This window comes from Pelophylax lessonae (genome assembly GCF_965119305.1).
Source record: "Pelophylax lessonae genome assembly, chromosome: 1".
Lineage (NCBI taxonomy): Eukaryota > Metazoa > Chordata > Amphibia > Anura > Ranidae > Pelophylax > Pelophylax lessonae.
Window position 1 is genome coordinate 303,287,086 of NC_138768.1, and position 17,741 is coordinate 303,304,826.

Below are 17,741 nucleotides of genomic sequence, written 5' to 3' on the forward strand. Positions count from 1 at the left end.
CCTCTTTTTTAATATGATTGTTGCATACATGTAATATTTGAAAAGTTAAAAGCAATTTCCGCTTTGTATTCTTGCTGTGTCAATACTTGTCATGGCAACTTCCGGAGCATGTCTCTATATAACTCCTATTGTGGATAGTTGTTGCTTACGTCTGAAGAAGGAGCCGAGTGCGCATGCTCCGAAACACGTTACGTCACTTCCGGTTAGCCTGCGGTTCACCGCGGCTTCCAATCTAACCAGCTCCGTGGTTAAGCTTCCTGGATCGTCATCTTCTAGCTGCGGGACGGTCAGAACACGGAGGACTGAATCCGGGGAACAGCCACATGGATTAGAGCAATATTACATGTGAGTTACTACATATTGTTTGTCATGTAATAAAGCCTCTTGCTAATTTCAGTGGCGCCTGTTTTCTTCTATTTTCTGCCAACGGGATTTCCTGTTCTTTACCAGAGCTGCCCTGAATTTTAACAATAACCATGAAGTCTGATCTGCAAACAGCCTCCGGTCATCTGGCTGTTTTGCGTCTGGTGAACACCCCTTTGGCACAAGCGCCCAACACCCCTCTCCTTGTGCACTCCACAGGAGGGGGGCGCTCAGGAGATCAGATCTATGGGAACCATTGGCAGGCAAGCTGTCACATGTAAACACAGAAGCCAGGTTTCTGTGTTTACAAGTGATGGTGGTGAGCAGGGAGCAGAGGGCCTGAGCCAGAGGTGGTGGAACTAAGTTCCACCAAGTTCCAGCTGAAAAAAAGCCCTGATTTTATAACATTGCGTTATCTACAGTTAGCTGAAAATAACTTTGAAAGCTTTGAAAACTTTGTTTAGAATTTTTTTTGGGACATATAACTGGAAACACTTCATCAGCACAAACGAATGTACTAATTTACTAATGTATGTATAACCACTTCCTTACTAAAATAAGGTAACTATTTATTTTTTGTCTTGTTGAATTCATTTTTAATTTACTTTATTTATTTTCCACTGCAGAACTGTTAGAACGTCACAAAAAAGCAATCAAGCAGGAAAAATATATTATATTTTATTATATAACAATGTCAATAACGCAATAGTTTACAAACATAGCACAGTGGAGTTCATTTACTGAAACCGGAGATTGCAAAATCTGATGCAGTTCTGCATGGGAACTAATCAGCTTCCAGGTTTTTTTTTTTATGTCAAAGGTTAATTAAACAAGCTGATGTTAGAAGCTGATTGGCTACCATGCACAGCTGAACCTGATTTTGCACTCTCCAGTTTTGGTAAATCAACTGCACTGTGCATTTGGAGAGGGCAGAAATCCAAATGTCCAATGCCTTAGTAGGTTATAATAACAATAAGACTATTGCCTAAAAGAAAATGTCCTAATTGCATTGCAGCCTTACTAAGCGCATTGTTATCATTCATTTAACTTTTTAGTGTTCACGTTTTACATATTCTTGTACACTTGTGATTGCTAAAGTACTTTCAAACACTGGAATCCAACTTTACCATGTTCTTGTAAAGAACCAGACAATTCTCTACACATATGTTAGTGCTATCCCAAAACAGTGCTCTCAAGATGATCAAAAATGTTACTTTTATAAACTAGGAAGGGTAACATCATTGTTACTGTGCTTGGGTGATTAAGAGCATGTTTTTTTTTTTTTTTGTTTCTTAGCTGTACCTTTTATTGACCTGGTTTATATACAAGCTTCACTTTTTTAGTTTTTTTTAACATTTGTATGATATTTTTGATATGATGACCCAAAAAAATTACAGAACAGAAGAACAAAGGGAAATGGTAGCTCTGATGGAATCTCTGCTCCTCTCCAACACCCTCTTGCTGTGTTCTCCCCTTTTTCTGACATATTTTTAAACTATTCTCCCAGCCTCCTACGTCACACAGTGTAACACACTGCAAACACCCAATGGTTTGGCAGAGGCATGTCAGTGAACTTATGAAGTGCTGCTTTCACATATAAGCACCAATCATCCTAATAAAGCCCATTGTGTGAAGTACAAAACCTCTAGTTAGGTGGTTTCAGACTGTTCATCTTGCATTTCCCAGCTTGCTTTTTCTTGCATTCCTCTTCACCCCATTTGTGATCCTGGTGCCAGAAGGAATAGGATTAAAGTGAAAGATTGGGTGAACGTTTGAGGTGTTTAAAAAGCAATGATCCAGCATACAAGTTTGTGTGTCTTTTTTAGGATATCTCCACTTTGTTGTCCTACAAACATTTTGTTTTAGGCAAAACAATGTATATGTAATGTCCATGTTCTGTTAGCTATTCTCACTCCAGTCTGGTACCATTCCCACCCCATGAACAGAGTGATACTGGTGTGGTGATAGGGTCCGAGGAACTCCATGTGGGTAAATGAAGTCAGAGGACTGGATGGAAGAAGCCTGTTGTAACCCTGTAGACTGAGGTGCACACTGCCTTACAATAGCTTGGTGAGAAGGCTGATGTTGGAACATGGAGTGGGTATCTGCAGCCTGTGTGCTTGCATGATTGCCCAATCTTGGCATGAGTGAGCTGGAAGTAAAATGAGCAGAGAAGTGCTGGTAGGGCAATCGCTCCATAGGTTGCATTCCACCTCCCACTGTGCAGCTGCTATAAGATGGCACACTTGACCAGCTATTACATGAAATGTCTTCTATGCCCGTGACAGGCTCTGTGGCAGGTGCTGAATTAGCATACATGCAGGCCTGACGTTGAGCAGACTCTGTGCGAAATGAGGTTGAGGATGAAGAAGAGGAGGATGGTTGTGGATACCCAGATCTGTAGTATGGGTCTTCTTCGCTTGGAGATGTGTCCATGTAGGGCTTCTTATAAGGATGTTCAGATGATTCTTCACTTGCTGAAAAGAAAAATAAATATCTTTTCTTACTATTGTTACACTGTACCAAATTTACTTTCCTCTATAATGCAAAGAACAGATTATTTTTTAGTAAACATGTCTTTTAAAAAACCCTCTCCTCCATCCATAGTGCAGAGTCATGTGTTAAATACTTACCTTCCTCCCCATTGCAGGGATGATCACTGTGCGGCCATGCCCAGTGGCGAACAACCTTTCTCCCAAAAATGTCTTCTCCGGTTCCTTTTCTTGGTGCACATGCACACTGTGACCTCCAAAATTCTTATGGGTGAGCCTTATTATAGCTGTCCTGAATTTAACAAGACAGTGAGGGGGATTACTAAAACTGGTGCACTCAGAATCTGGACAGCTGTGCATGGTAACCAATCAGCTTCTAACTTCAGCTTGTTTAATTAAGCTTTGACAATAAAACCTGGAAGCTGATTGGTTTCTATGCAGAGCTGCACCAGATTTAGCACTACGCAGATTTAGTAAATAATTCCCGCTTTTAAATTCAAGACTTGTACTTTAAACTCTATCTGCATTCTGTGCTTAGATGTCACCTCCAGAGCAACTTTTATGCTTCTCTGTTATGTAATATGTTGATTTGAATAAACTGATCTATGTGGGATTACTTAATAATAGTTTATTTAGGGTGATAAAGTGATTTACATCGAAGTTTGATGTTTCTGGAGTGCACACCTGGAACCAAGATCATAGTAAAACCATACACGACTTTTCAGTCGTGTTTAGCTTGTGGCCGGGACAAGTATTTAATTTTTAATATATTTTTTTCTTAACTCTTTTAACTATTTAGGTTTATTAATTGATAAGGTATAATTATGGTTCTGTTCTCTTACAAGTTTTATATTTTTGCCGTTGGCATATGTTATTCTTCGCTCTATATCCTTGAATATTTCTTTAATATTTTTTTTTTCACAGTTCTTTAGTTTCTATCTTATCCATAAATTTTATAAGAGAGTTATTTCTGAGTTTCATCTCTATTTTTATTTTTGCATATACAGTACATCGGATTAAAAACATTTTGGTTATGTGTATGCAGCCAATTGAATAAGATCCCGAATGTGGGGTGATTGTAAAAGCAACAGGAATGTAGCACATTGAGATTCAAAATAATATTCTTCCTTTATTAAAATAGACATAGTTATATAGTTGCATAGTAGGTGAGGTTGAATAAAGACAATAGTCCATCCAGTTCAACCTGTGTAGGTGTACGTGTGTCAGTGTCGATAATCATTTCCCATATCTCTGCATGTTGTGTTCTTTAGGATGCACATCCAAGAGTCTATTAAAATTATCAATACACACCACTGATACCACCAATTGTTGAAGAGAGTTCCACATTCTTAACAGTGAAAACCCCCCTACACAGCTTAAGGTTAAACCGCTTCTTCTTCAATCTCATTGTGTGGCCTCGTGTCCTCTTATACTCCCTGAGACTGAATATTTTTTTCCTATGTAGGGATCACTATTGAGGTATTTGTACATCGCTATTATGTCCCCTCTCCAACGTCTTTTCTCCAGCAAGAATAAATTGAGTGCTTGTAGTCGTTCCTCGTAATTGAGGTCCTCCAATTCCATTATTAATTTAATTCCAAAGAAGGGTATTAATTTACCCTTCTTTGGACTCTCTCCAGCTCCAGCTCCAGCACATCCCTTCTGAGGACTGGTGACCAGAACTGAACTGGATGGAATACCCCAGATGTGGTCTAACCAGAGTTTTTTTAAAGTGGTAGGATTATAGTTTTATCTCTGGAATATACAGTATCCCCTTTTTATGCATGCTAAATCTCTGCTGGCTTTGGTAGCTGCAGCTTGACATTACATGCTATTGCAGCAGTAACAGGTTCTATTCTGACATGTGTTGGACTAGACATGGTGATTTCTTTGAGAAATGACTGTGTCTGGCATGAAACATGTCACAATAGAACCTGTTTCTGCATGGGAAGGAAACAAAAGTGACATGCTAACTTTAATACTTTAATAACTGTCACATCTAGTATGGTAAAGTGGCCCTGATCTTTGGGTCCCCTTGGTGCTTGAGGAGTCACCTATATGAGGATACACCACTGCGCCTACACAATCCTGCCACAGCATGTTAAACAAATTTTTGGTGCTGACAGGTTTAAGCCTAACTCCAGATAAACCTTTTTTGCATAGGGTAGAGGAGGGAAAGAATCTTCATGAACCCTTTTACTGCTGCTTTGCCCAGTTCAGTTAATAAACAGAAGTCACACATAGGGAGTGATTTACTAAAACTGGAGCACTCAGAATTAAGTGCAGCTGGGCATGGTAGCCAAACAGCTTCTGACTTCAGCTTGTAAAGCTTTGACATAAAACTGGAAGCTGATTGGTTTCTATGCAGAGCTGCACCAGACTGTGCACTCTCCAGTTTTAGTAAATCTCCCCCATACAGTACGTGTATAAAGTTGTGCATCCTTTTTCATACAGAGAAACCTAAAAGGGCATTAAACATTTCTTTAACATAATGTGTAAATCTTAATAGTGTTTAATATTTGATGTATATATTTTATATGACTTTTGTCCCACAATAATGTTTTCATCAGAAATGTTTAATACATACATAAAAAAACATGTATTTATTATGTTTCTGGATTAAATTCATTTATTTCCCATGAATCATAATTTGATTTCCATTTTGAATGGCTACATTTCCAGTTATTCACATATTATTTTCTGGTTTTAACCACTTTTGCTCTGGAAGGTTTACCCCCCTTCAAGACCAGGCCATTTTTTGTGATACAGCACTGTGTTACTTTAACTGACAATTTTGTGGTCGTGCGACACTTTACCCAAATAGAATGTATGTCCTTTATTTCCTAAAAATAGAGCTTTCTTTTAGTGGTTTTATTTTTGCACTATAAACAAGACCCCTGCTGGCTTGAATGTCAAATTTGACTTGAATTGTTTTTATATCTAATAGATGATTGTGTTTTAGCTGTACTGTTTTAGTGTTACAATGTTTCAAATTATTTCTGTGAAAGATGGCTTTATTTTTTGTTAATTTTTTTTTTTATTATGTAGGGTAGAGTTCCCCTTTAAAAGCTGCTTGAGACAGTTAACCCGACAAAATACCATGAGCAATATTACCCTGTGTTGATTTCGTACAACAGGGTAGCTGTATTATATACTGAGACAATTTTACAGATTTGTAATTGTCCATTTTGTATTTTGAAGATGGATAGTTGTGTTTTCCTTTTTTTAAATTTAAATGCTGCTGGCTGCTCCGCCTATCTCAGTAATTATGCAGGTAGCATCCGGTTTTCATGACACTGGAGATTGTGTGTATATAAGTGCGGGAAGACTACATGGCTCTGTTCCCACTGACGAAATCCCGCCTACAGACGTAACACGTACGGGGGAGGGTCTACGTATGACATCACCCACGGCCATCTTATTGTTTTTTTACTTGTATCCAGAAAGCTCTATCTATGCACTTGAGACAAGTTTTTTTTTTTTTTATTTTTTTTTTTTTTAATTAGCCCGTAGAGTGTGAATCACATTCAAAAGACTTAACACCCGGTGCATAAAAAGTGCACACACGCAAACGTGAAGAAACACAAAAACTGCACAGGGTGTGCGAAAATGGTCTGGCCTCCGAAGAGGTTTGACCTATACCTTGATACCCCGGGGCGCAAGACTCCTGACAGGGACTGAGGTACTTCCTATGGTTTGCCTGGCTGAGACCTGGCAAACCCCGTTCTCCAGGGGGACTGCCGAAACAGCCCACCCCAAGTACTGGGTGGGGCTCCCCCGAAGGGAGACCCCATGAGAGAGGGCGAACTAAGCCAGAAGGCCATGTCCACCCCCTCCCAAGACTTTCAAGGTAGGCCCAGAGACCCACACCGTACTTGTCGTGCAGGAAAAAAGGTGACAGTGAAGTGACAAAACACTACAAAGAAAAAGCACACACAAACAAAAAAGTGGGGAAGGGGAAGTGGAGGAGTGAATTAGTGCCCTTGTGTAAAAAACAAAGGCAGGCCTTCCGGCCGGAATAAAAAATTCCTCTGGTCGAAGCCAAAAGGCCTTGCCCAAGAGGCAGGTGCCGAAAAACTCAAGGCGAGCTGCCCCTCACCAGTGAGAATTAAGGCACCCCTGGGCTGCCACCCCAGGGGCACGTACACTACGGGCTTTTTCTATCCCAGCCCAAAGGCCAGACCCAGTGTAGCCCTATCCTACCAGGAGGCATCAGAACTTTAGACAGCTTAGGGTGAACCTACCTTCAACTGGGGACAAGCCTTTTGCAAGGCCAGATTCAACCCAGGAGGAAAGGCTCTCCCACCGCCATCCGCCGTTCCTTACCAATCACATCCAGGAGCAGTACTAACTGGCCACGGAACCAATCCAGTTTTCTCCCTCCCTTCAAACTGGTGGGGGCGGACCCATTCAAATCAGGAAGGCAATGGAACCATCCGGCTTTCTCTGGTGTGGCTTACTTCCCGGTCCTCCGGTAGTTCCAGAGCGCCCCGGTTCATTTCGGCCCCCACCGATACTAACCATCAGGTTCCATACCAACTGATAAGAACAGATACTACACTTGATCTTAGCCAAAAGGTGCTTTACTTGTAAGTCCTTTTAACTATTTCTAAATAAAGTGAGAGTTAAACAGAGATCACTGGATCCTGTTTTATTGTATTCACACATGTAACTCGTGGAGGGATTATCCTTTATGTCGTTGATTGATCATCGGAGGACTGTTATCCCCACATTCTGGGAAGGCTTATTTAGACCTTTTGGTCATATTAATGAGGGGAGCGGCTGCTGATGTCTTTGGTGGATGGGCTGGAGTCACTTTGATACTTGCATGCTTTGCTTGGATGCACATCCTCACAGTGGCAATCATCCTGTTCATCATGAACTGTTTTTTATAGACTCTATAATTAATTTGTAATAATTAGATTTTTGTGCTGCACTGTTTATCATTTTAGCATTCTGTCGAGGTTTTGTGTATTGACCTTGTAGTGTTCAGCCTGCAGCCTTTTATTTTATAACATTTGGGTTGTTGTCTGTGCTGAATATATTTCTCTTATTTGTATAAACAAAAAAAGACTGACGATTTTGAAAAAAAAAAACAAAACCAAAAAAAAACAAAAACGTTTTTGACTTTCTGTTATAAAACATAGCCAATAAAAAAAAAAATCGAATTTCTTCATCAAATTAAGACAATGTGTATTCTGCTCCATATTTTTGGTAAAAAAAAATCCCAATAACTGTGTATTGATTGGTTTGTGCAAAAGTTATAGTGTCTACAAACGATGGTAATTTTTATTTATTAATAATTTTTACTTGTAATGGTGGTGATCAGCACCTTATAGCGAGACTATGACATTGAAGTGGACAAATCAGACTCTAAGTGACACTTTTGACACTTTTTTGGGGACCAGTGACACTAATACAGTGATCAGTATAAAAATATGCACTGTCCCTGTACTAATGACACTGGCAGGGAAGGGGTTAACATCAGGAGTGATCAAAGGGTTAAATGTGTGCCTAGGGAGAGCCTGCTAACTGTGGGGGAGGTGCTTGTACTATGGGAAGGCAGAGATCTGTGTTCCTGCTTTGCAGAACACAGGATCACTACCTTCCCTTCTCATAGAACGGCGATCTCCCTTGTCCCTCCCTTCTACATAGGCAGACCGCTGTCTTGCTTCTCTATCGAATGATCGGTGGGTCCTGGTGGACATCGAGTCCACTGGACCATCTGATTGGGAAGCAGCTTGCCGGCGACACATGTGCGCGCCCCGGACTCAGAAGTACAGGATCAGGTACAGGTACGTGATTCTGCACAGGAGAGCTGCCTTGTCATTGTATGTGTATGTATATGGTCAGCAAGAGGTTAATATCTACTGATCCACTTGTGTACAACCAACCTATCGGATTTTTCCCAAACGATCAGTGTCGTCGGCTATAGCCAGCGACACTGATCATTTTTATTCTGCTGGTTGGTAAGGCTCCTCTCTGGCAGAATACAATTGCTCATCGGGAGTCATTCCTCCATCCGCATGGGGGAATGGGTTCATTTTTTTTCATTCAACCTTCTGGTAGAAAGAGAAAAAAATAATCATGTATGGCCTGCCTTACATTACTATGCTCACCCCTTTTAGGAAACAATTTTGCGTTAAAAATTAGAATGGTTTATTTCACTGGTGTGGCTTTATGGTTTTCTAACTTTAAACCTATTTATTTATTACAGATACTTATATAACGCCTACAATGTACGCACCACTTTACATATATATTGTGCATTCAGATCAGTCCCTGCACTCAAGGAGCTTACAATCTAAGGTCCCTAACTCACATTTATACATACACATACTAGGGCTAATTTAGACAGTAGCCAGTTAACCTACTAGCATGTAGAATTTTTGGTGTGCTTTCAGAAGGAGCACCAAAATTGCAGGACATAATAGAAGTCTATGGGAAAGCAGAGCTATCCTGATGTGATAACAAAGTTTCTTCTCTATAAATAGTGGTGTAAAATTTTAAAGGTTGCCATTCTTTTTCTACACTATATTTCAGAAAAATATGGCAGTCATTTCCCAACCAATTTATGTAAGCACAAATTTAATTCTGGCTTAGTTTGAAACTCAAGGACTTGGACACCTCTCTGAAAGCTAGGATAAGAACTACCATATTTGTAGGAGGGTGCGTTTTTTTTTTTTTTTTTTTGGTTTTTTTTTTTTTTTTATAAGGAAAATGTGGCATTTACTGAAGTTTGATTTTCCCCCAAAAGTTTTATTTGGCAAATGTAGTTACAAAATGTAAAAACAAAAACAGTAACATTAAAAAGGTGAGCAAAGTGATACAGCATGGTATAACATAGTATATCAGAAAACATCTTTTGCTTTTGTATTACGTAATATTGGTGGTGTTTTTGAAGTAGCGGAATACAGGTAAGGGAAAATGGGGAAAGAAAGGGAGTAGTGATGTTTTACTCACAACTGCTGGGTTGAGTGATTAGTTACCGCAATGTGCCATCAGAGCCATTTTCAGTGGGGTAGGTGTTGGCCCAGATTAGCGAGTATGTTGCATATTCTAGGTTCCAATTAAGTCTATTCAGGGCTGGCCCGAGACATTGTGCTGCCTGGGTCCAAGAATGAAATGCTGCCCCCCCCCCCCCCAAAATTAAATAAATCACGCCCATCAAAGTACGTGAATAGAAGAGTAGAAGAAGGCAGGCCGGGCACGAGGCCAGCTGCATCTACTCCTCCAGTTCCACCCAAAAGAAATTAAATCTGTGCATCGGCTGCTGGCAGAGCCGGTGGGAAAGGGATCTTTGCTCTCTGTCTCCTGTGGGTACCCCGGCAGTACACACACCTGAGCTCTATATGTGCGCTTGGATGTTTACCAGCCAGTGTAAGACTGTGTGTGAGCACCCTCGCGCCCAGCAACTATGAGTATGTGTGTTGAGGGCAGCAGGGTGGCATTGGAGCGGCCCAGGGGGGCAGTTGTCACACACAAAACTGCTGGAAAAAAAAATTTTGGGCTTCAGTTTGCTGTCCCTCTCAAAGTGCTGCCTGGGTCCAATGGACACAGCGGGACCCATGGTAGGGCCGGCCCTGAGTCTATGTTTCTGCTGTGGGGGTATGTTTTGTGGTTGTTGTTGATTGGTTTAGAAAACGTGTTTAGTGTATGTGGTTGTGTTTGTGGGGTGCATGGGACATGTGTGTCATTGGCTCTTCCTGGGTCTGAGGTTGTGTTAGCGTGTGGGTTTGATACGTTTTAAATAAAGTTTCTCCAATTCCAAAAATTACATTAAAGCGGTGTTCCAACCTCCCCCTTCAAAAATTAAAAATCAGCAGCTACATATACTGTAGCTGCTGACTTTTAATATTAGGACACTTACCTGTCCTGGAGTCCAGCGATGTCGGCACCGCAGGCGATGTCTCTATTGGCTGCCGGGTGCTGCTGCCGCCATTGCCAGTAAGGGAACCTTGCGGCTTCACGGGAGGGTCCCTACTGCACATGCGCCAAAAACAGGTACCCGTTCCCCCCTCCCCCTGAAAGATGCCAAATGTGGCACCGGAGGGGGGGAGGAAGCAAATGTGCGGAAGTTCCACTTTTGGGTGGAACTCCGCTTTAAGATGCACTTCTTTGTTTCATATTCAATCCAATTTTTCTCAGAACTGTATTTTTTCCTACCGTATAATATTGCATATATCTATCTTTATATATATATATATATATATATATATATATATATATAATTTTTATTCAATACCTACATTAATTCTATAGCTTGGAATGCCAAACATAATTGTTATTAGTAGTACTGACATTTGACAAGCTCTTAATCAAAACTATTGTATTTGCTTCTAAAATCCCTGTTCCCCTATGCATGTGAGACAAGGGGATGAAAACGGTTTAAAATTGTATTAGATTTTTATCAGTGCAAAAACAGAAAATAGTCCTTTCTAATCATTATTGCATGCTGTAGACTGTTATCCTCCAACAACTGTGTTCACCACAACAAAAGTACAGTCAAAAAACAAATATACTAAAATCACATGTACGTCACTTTATGAATGCAGTTAACCAGGAGAAATCAACCAAAATATTTGCAAATTCCATGGAAATTGGCAGACTCCAGAACAGGTGAACTCAGCAAAACAATGAGAATGTTTATAAAATGACAAAGAACCGATAGTAATATACATATATTTTGTATTGGTTCTCTGTGGTTCTAACAATCACACTCATGTGAATGTATTGAAAAAAGGTTTGGAGTTTATTCTTCTTAGCTTGTCATCAGAGGCAGGCAGAGACACAGCTTGCTTTCCGCTGACTCACAATAATCTTAAAACAAGGCAGGCACTGTCAACAAATTATTCTGGGTGACTGGTTTGGAACGTCAGCTTATATGCATATAGGCAAGCGGCTATCCCAGCTTCATTAACTCAGTAAAAATTGTTATTACATCATATGTGTGATCTACCAGCATTGCTGTGGGAAACTAGAAAAAATGTTTGGACCATGTTTAAAAGTACAGCAACCTATGTCCACCCTGTTGTGGTTTTCTGATTTATTCTGGTTAATGGAAGGCACCTTGGTGTTTCTGTTTTATTACATTCCTTTTTAACATTCAAAATGTATGATAGGTTTATTTATTTACACTTCAGGGATCAATTTTCCAACCAAAAATAGAGAGCTCCTCAAAGTAAATTGCACATACCTTTTCTTTTTGTGCAGTGATATATAGGCCCAGGTTCATGAGGAAGAGATTGGTATGAGTTGGTAGGAGGCATTATGTCCTGAGAGGTGCTGCTAACGCCATTCTCACACTGGTACTGAGAACTGAGGTTGGAGGAACTGGAAATATTCCGAGATTCAGAGGGAAATGGACTATGATTGGATGAAACCTTCTGTCGCACTGTACTTCTTGGGACTACTGGATATTCTTTGCTGAAATTAAAAACAAACTATATAGCCAGATGTACATCAGTGTAAAACATCAAGTATCTATATGAAAAATTGATTTTTAGCTTTAGATTGAATGGGGAAAGGGTGGAACCCCTGTCGGGTTTTACTGCTGTCTGGGACCATTAGAAAGACTTCCCCCACTTTCTGTTGTGGAAGCATTTTTTTTCCAGACAGAAAATTATGGAAACCTTAAACAGGAAAACAGGCAATACAAACTAGGGATCGACCGATTATCGGCAAAGCCGATATATAAAGGGCCAATATGCACTTTTCCCGATATATCGGAATCGGCCCCAGAGGTTACCGATATTGCCGATATTTCAGGGAAGTGCTTGTATCGGAGTGATGCCTGCAGCTAGAGGCATCACCCCGGTACCGGCGTCCATAGCCAACGGTCGGCTGTCTTGTAATGACAACCAATGCGGCTGAGAAGCCGCTCGGCTGTCATTATAAGGAGTGACACCCCCCCTCCCGCCATCTTCCGCAGCTTGCCCAGGTCTCCTGTCCCACCCTCCCACCAGGAGACCTTGGCAACCAGCCTGCATGGCCGCCGAAGACCCGATAAAAGCCGCATTCGGCTCTGATCGGGTCTCCATTCAAACACCCGGAAGTGATGTCATGAGTGACATCACTTCCGGGTACTGTCTGGCGCCAGATTAAAAAAAATGACAGCATTCAAAACAGCAAAACTTGGCATTTTGAATGTTTTAAGTGCAGAGGAGGGGTTTGGGGTCTTTTAGACCCCCAGATCCCTCCACAAAAGTCCCTGTCAAAAAAAATATATATTTTTTTTTTAAATGTACAAAAATATCAGCCAATATCGGCCGATACTGATATGCATTGGCCAAAATATCGGTATCGGCAACGAAAAACCGATATCGGTCGATCACTAATACAAACCCAACTAAGTCATTAGAAGCATTCCCGTACTAAAAAACAAAAAAAAATAATTTTTACTTCTGTCTGTGCTGTTAAAGAGAGTTCTCCTTAGTTCCTGTCTTTGGGGCAACCTTTTTTCTCGGCAGAAAGCAAAGAAATCTCTGGAGCCCCCAACTGCAGTAAAACCTTACAGAACATCCTTCCCCATTCTAACCAAAACTACGAAAAAAAAAAAACGTTTTGAGCCTAGGTACACTTTAAAGTAGAAATACACCCTAACTGACCATTAGTTTACAAACAAACTGTGTATTATAGACAATAGACATTTTTTTTCATCTCTTTGTTCATCCTCTTTTTCTATCCGAGTGATGCTGACCTTTTCCAGCCTCTTTCAGCTACTTCCTGTTTTAGGCCCCATTGACACTTGACGTGTAATGACAAATGTGTTTATTGTATGTTTATTTGCGTGAAAAATGCATGTCTGCTTTGCCACAATGAAGGGGCTATTAATAACAGATGGCACCACAAGTGCGACACATGTTTTTCTACATTTCGTAAACACTGGCGAAATTGTGAGATTTTGCATGTGTTTACAAAAAGCTGTATTATGAATGCAGTCTTAAATGAAATTATGACAGTACGCCATGATGGCACCATGACATCCTATGTACTGTTTAAAATTTTGCTGTAAGTTGTTTTTGTTGTCATCAGAAGTTTGGTAATAACTGTAAGTTATAAGAAAAGTTCTAACTTTTTACATATTTATTAAACATGTCATTGTGCATTCAGGGCAAAGTGACCAGTGTCTCTTAGTAGCCCCCCACAGCAAGGTATAATTACCCATCCATGCTCTCTCAGCACCTACTTGCTGCAGGAGCCCACCCTGGCATGGCGACTGGCCACTCAAATTCAAGCACTGTCACATGGGAGATGTCCCTTACTCCGCCATTCCCAGAAGCCCAGATCCAATACAGCAATGGAGCCAAATAATGGGAAAAGTGACAGCATCTCTTTTGCTATGGAAAAACTCCCTTAACCAGACATTAGCTAAGGTCTAGAGGACTGTGTAATGGTAAGTCAAAGTTCCTGTGTTGTTGTTTTAATGTTGGCTTGTAGTGAATAGGAGATTCTTATTAGAGAAGGCATGGTTGGTGTTATCTACATAACCAAATGGACACTGACCCATACAGACAACTTATCCTAAAGAAGAATGCTTTTCCATATATTTTTTATATCTTTGAATTGTGTACTAATCCTGTGTAGCCAACAGAGGATTTTAGATAGTTGGTTTATCCCTATGCTGTGAACACAGACCTGAATACCAGGTACAAAGATATAAAGCACATATCAACGTATGCAGCCTGTATCAATTGAGAACTCATTAAATATAGAGAAGAGATCTTACACAGGAGTATGAACAGTGAATTTTTCATGTTTATAGTGTAGTAAATAGAATTCACACCCAACTTTTCCTGGAGAAGGGAAAACGTGCACTGGTACAGTGGTTATTGGCATTTGTACCACAGGCCAAATGTAGAACACATTTTGTGAATGATAGCTATATGTAGTTAATTTTGGTGTCTTATAGTATTAGTATAAAATGCAATAGACCCTTTTTAACCTCATATGCTTTTTTATTTTTAATTTGCCTTTGTTTATGTGCAGATCAACCTGCCAATAGTGACCAGCTGGGATAAACTATAACACTTTCAGGGGTACTTACAAAAGTTACCATTTATTTACATTCTGTAGTTTAAAGCTTAATTACACCTTCATATACTACCACTTGCCTCTTCGTCCAACCCTGTAAAACACTGATGCTGGACCTCAGATTGTTGAGTCTACAGTGCTGGAGATAAGGTAACTATTGCAGCAAAAGCTACCTTTCTTTTTTTAAGATCTGAGCAATATATATATATAAGAGAAAAAAACTTAAGTTAAATTTGGGCTTTAAGTATACTTTGTCCACTCTTAAAGGAAATCACAACCTAGATGATATCAGTTTCTCCAAGGATATGTGAGTGTTTGCTTATATTTATTGGTATAACACAAAAAAGGTTCAAGCGCTAGTCCTGAATGCAATTTTCCTGCTATGTCATGAACCCGGAAGTTATTGAATTGTAGACACTGTACATCAATTACACCACGGCTGCCCAATCCTTAACACGGGATGGTGTATGGAAACAATTGAAACAAAAAAGAAGGATGGCGCTCTAGTGTGCACTTGTGGTTAATCAAATGTAAATGATGACCCCGAAGAATAGTCTCTTAGTGAGCCTTTAAAGGTTTAATGTACATAAACGATTTAAAATGAGAAAATTTACTTCCAAATCAATCCCTGAAGCCTCCGAGTCTCCTTAGGGTGCTGTGGGGATCCCTGGGGGTAATTGTGGGAATGTTATTGGATTCCCACAATTACCACCAGGGATCCCCACAGCACCCCAAGGAGACTCGGAGGCTTCAGGGATTGGTTTGGAAGTAAATGTACTCGTTTTAATTTGTTTATATACATTAAACCTTTAAAGGCTCACTAAGAGACTATTCTTCGGGGTCATCATTTACATTTGATTAACCACAAGTGCACACTAGAGCGCCATCCTTCTTTTTTGTTTCAATTATATTTATTGGTGTCCATTGGTGGTACAATCTCTGAAACATTAGCTGTAGGTGTGAAGTTGACTTTTGAGTGTAATGCATACTAAAAAGTTTTGATCTTGTGCTGCTGTGCTGTTATTTGTACGATAGAATTCTTCTTATTGTGAAGTTTTCAGGGCCTAAGTAATGTTTCAAGTTTACATTAGTTAAAGAACTGTTGAGGGTACATTTAGAATTCAATACATCTTCAGATTAAAAGTTACGGTTTAGAGGTAAAGCTAAAGTTTTGTTTAGGGGTATGTTAGGGGTTAGCCTTTCATGTGCGATATATTTTGTTTTTGTGTATACCTTCATTTTTTTGGAAATGCGTTGTTACTTGGTTTTAAACTACTACTGTGCATTGGTGATTGCATCCAGAACTACTGTAACAAATTACCAAAAAACTAAAACTAGCGTACTATGTGTTCATCACCCACAATATTCATGACCATCTTATTGATGTCTGAGTAGAACAACATTTTTCAGCATTGAGGCAGGCTAGCATTCAGTTCCTTCTATCCTTTCATTAGAAACCCATGTCATATTATTACTTGAAGTCAAGTTTCAGAGAAAACACAAAGAGTACCTTTGCATCCTGGACATTCGGTGCAGCTCCATGTCATCGCTCCCCCTAAAGCCTTTGGCAAATGGGTTGTTTTCAATCTTTAGCTGTGTTATCTGATAAGAATATGGAAACCACATCAGAATTGTAAAGTTTTATTTCCAGAGTCACAATAAATTCTTTATTGTATCTAAATGTGTAATGAGTAATAATCAGTATACTGACCACAAATTACAATAACTGTTAACACTACCTCAGCTGAACTGATTATGTTAATCAAATTATTATTATTATACAGGATTTATATAGCGCCAACAGTTTGTGCAGCGCTTTACAATGTGAGGGAAGACAATACAGTTACAATACAGTTCAAAACAGGAGGAAGTAGAGGGCCCTGCTCGTTAGAGCTTACAATCTAGAAGCCTTATCTCCAGCCAGGCACCTTTACTGCACTATATGTATGGGAGTAATGGATTACATTTTTTATCAGATGTAAACTTGCAATTCTACTTTTTTTCATTGGGACCGAAGGTGAACGAAAATATAAAAATTGGGTTTGCCACAAGAACATTGCGGGAAAATTTTTCATTTGGGAGCTGATTGCTCTCACTTCCTAGTGGGTCTATAGGACAGCAAATGAAAGGAAATCTCCAGAACAGGTCACAAATGACAGGGGTTTTAACCATTCCCTACTTTATAAATGTTTTCTGAATTTCTAATGGCAACAACAAATATGGATAAATATAGAATTGCAGTAGGCCTTAAAGTTTATCTAAAGCCATTTATTTTTGTTTGGATGGTGTGGTAAGGGTTAAAACCTCAGTTAGGTTGTTATAGCTTTCTGTGTGACTGTTGGGGAGATACACCTTCTCTATTTGCCCTGATGACCATTTTCACTGGAACTGAGAGTGAGGGAAAATCTAAAATTCTGAGTTGTCACTGCAACAGGAATAAAAGGGACATTATCCAAAGGGGGCATTTATCCCAGTGACAACTGTCTAAGAGAGAATTTCACTTACTCTGGAGAGATCTCCTTTTACTTGCTGTTGTGCCTTAACCACTTGCCTACCAGCACTTTCACCCCCTTCCTGCCCAGGCCAATTTTCAGCTTTCAGCGCTCTCACGCTTTGAATGACAATTGCGCGGTCATGCTACACTGTACCCATATTACATTTTTATCATTTTCTTCACACAAATAGAGCTTTCTTTTGGTGGTATTTAATCATCTCTGGGTTTTTTATTTCTTACAAAAAAAAAGAAAAAAGACAGAAAATTTTGAAAATAAAAAGTTTTTCTTATTTTCTGCGAGTAAATTTTGAAAATAAATACATTTTTCTCCTTCACTGATGTGCGCTGATGAGGCGGCA

General features: G+C 39.8%; 1 protein-coding gene across 2 annotated transcripts in view; it reads right to left on the reverse strand.

Annotated features, from left to right (window-relative positions):
- Positions 1 to 1,171: 1,171 nt before the first annotated feature.
- Positions 1,172 to 17,741, reverse strand: part of TBX5 (T-box transcription factor 5) — a 96,468-nt gene continuing 79,898 nt past the window's right edge. For both annotated transcript variants that reach the window (XM_082244238.1, XM_082244237.1), the window contains exons 5-7: positions 16,399 to 16,490; positions 12,052 to 12,281; positions 1,172 to 2,840 (exon numbers count right to left, since the gene is read on the reverse strand). In XM_082244238.1, coding sequence (XP_082100364.1) covers positions 2,263 to 2,840; positions 12,052 to 12,281; positions 16,399 to 16,490 — 900 coding nt within the window. In that variant the 3' untranslated portion in view covers positions 1,172 to 2,262. The remainder of the gene's footprint in view (positions 2,841 to 12,051; positions 12,282 to 16,398; positions 16,491 to 17,741) is intronic.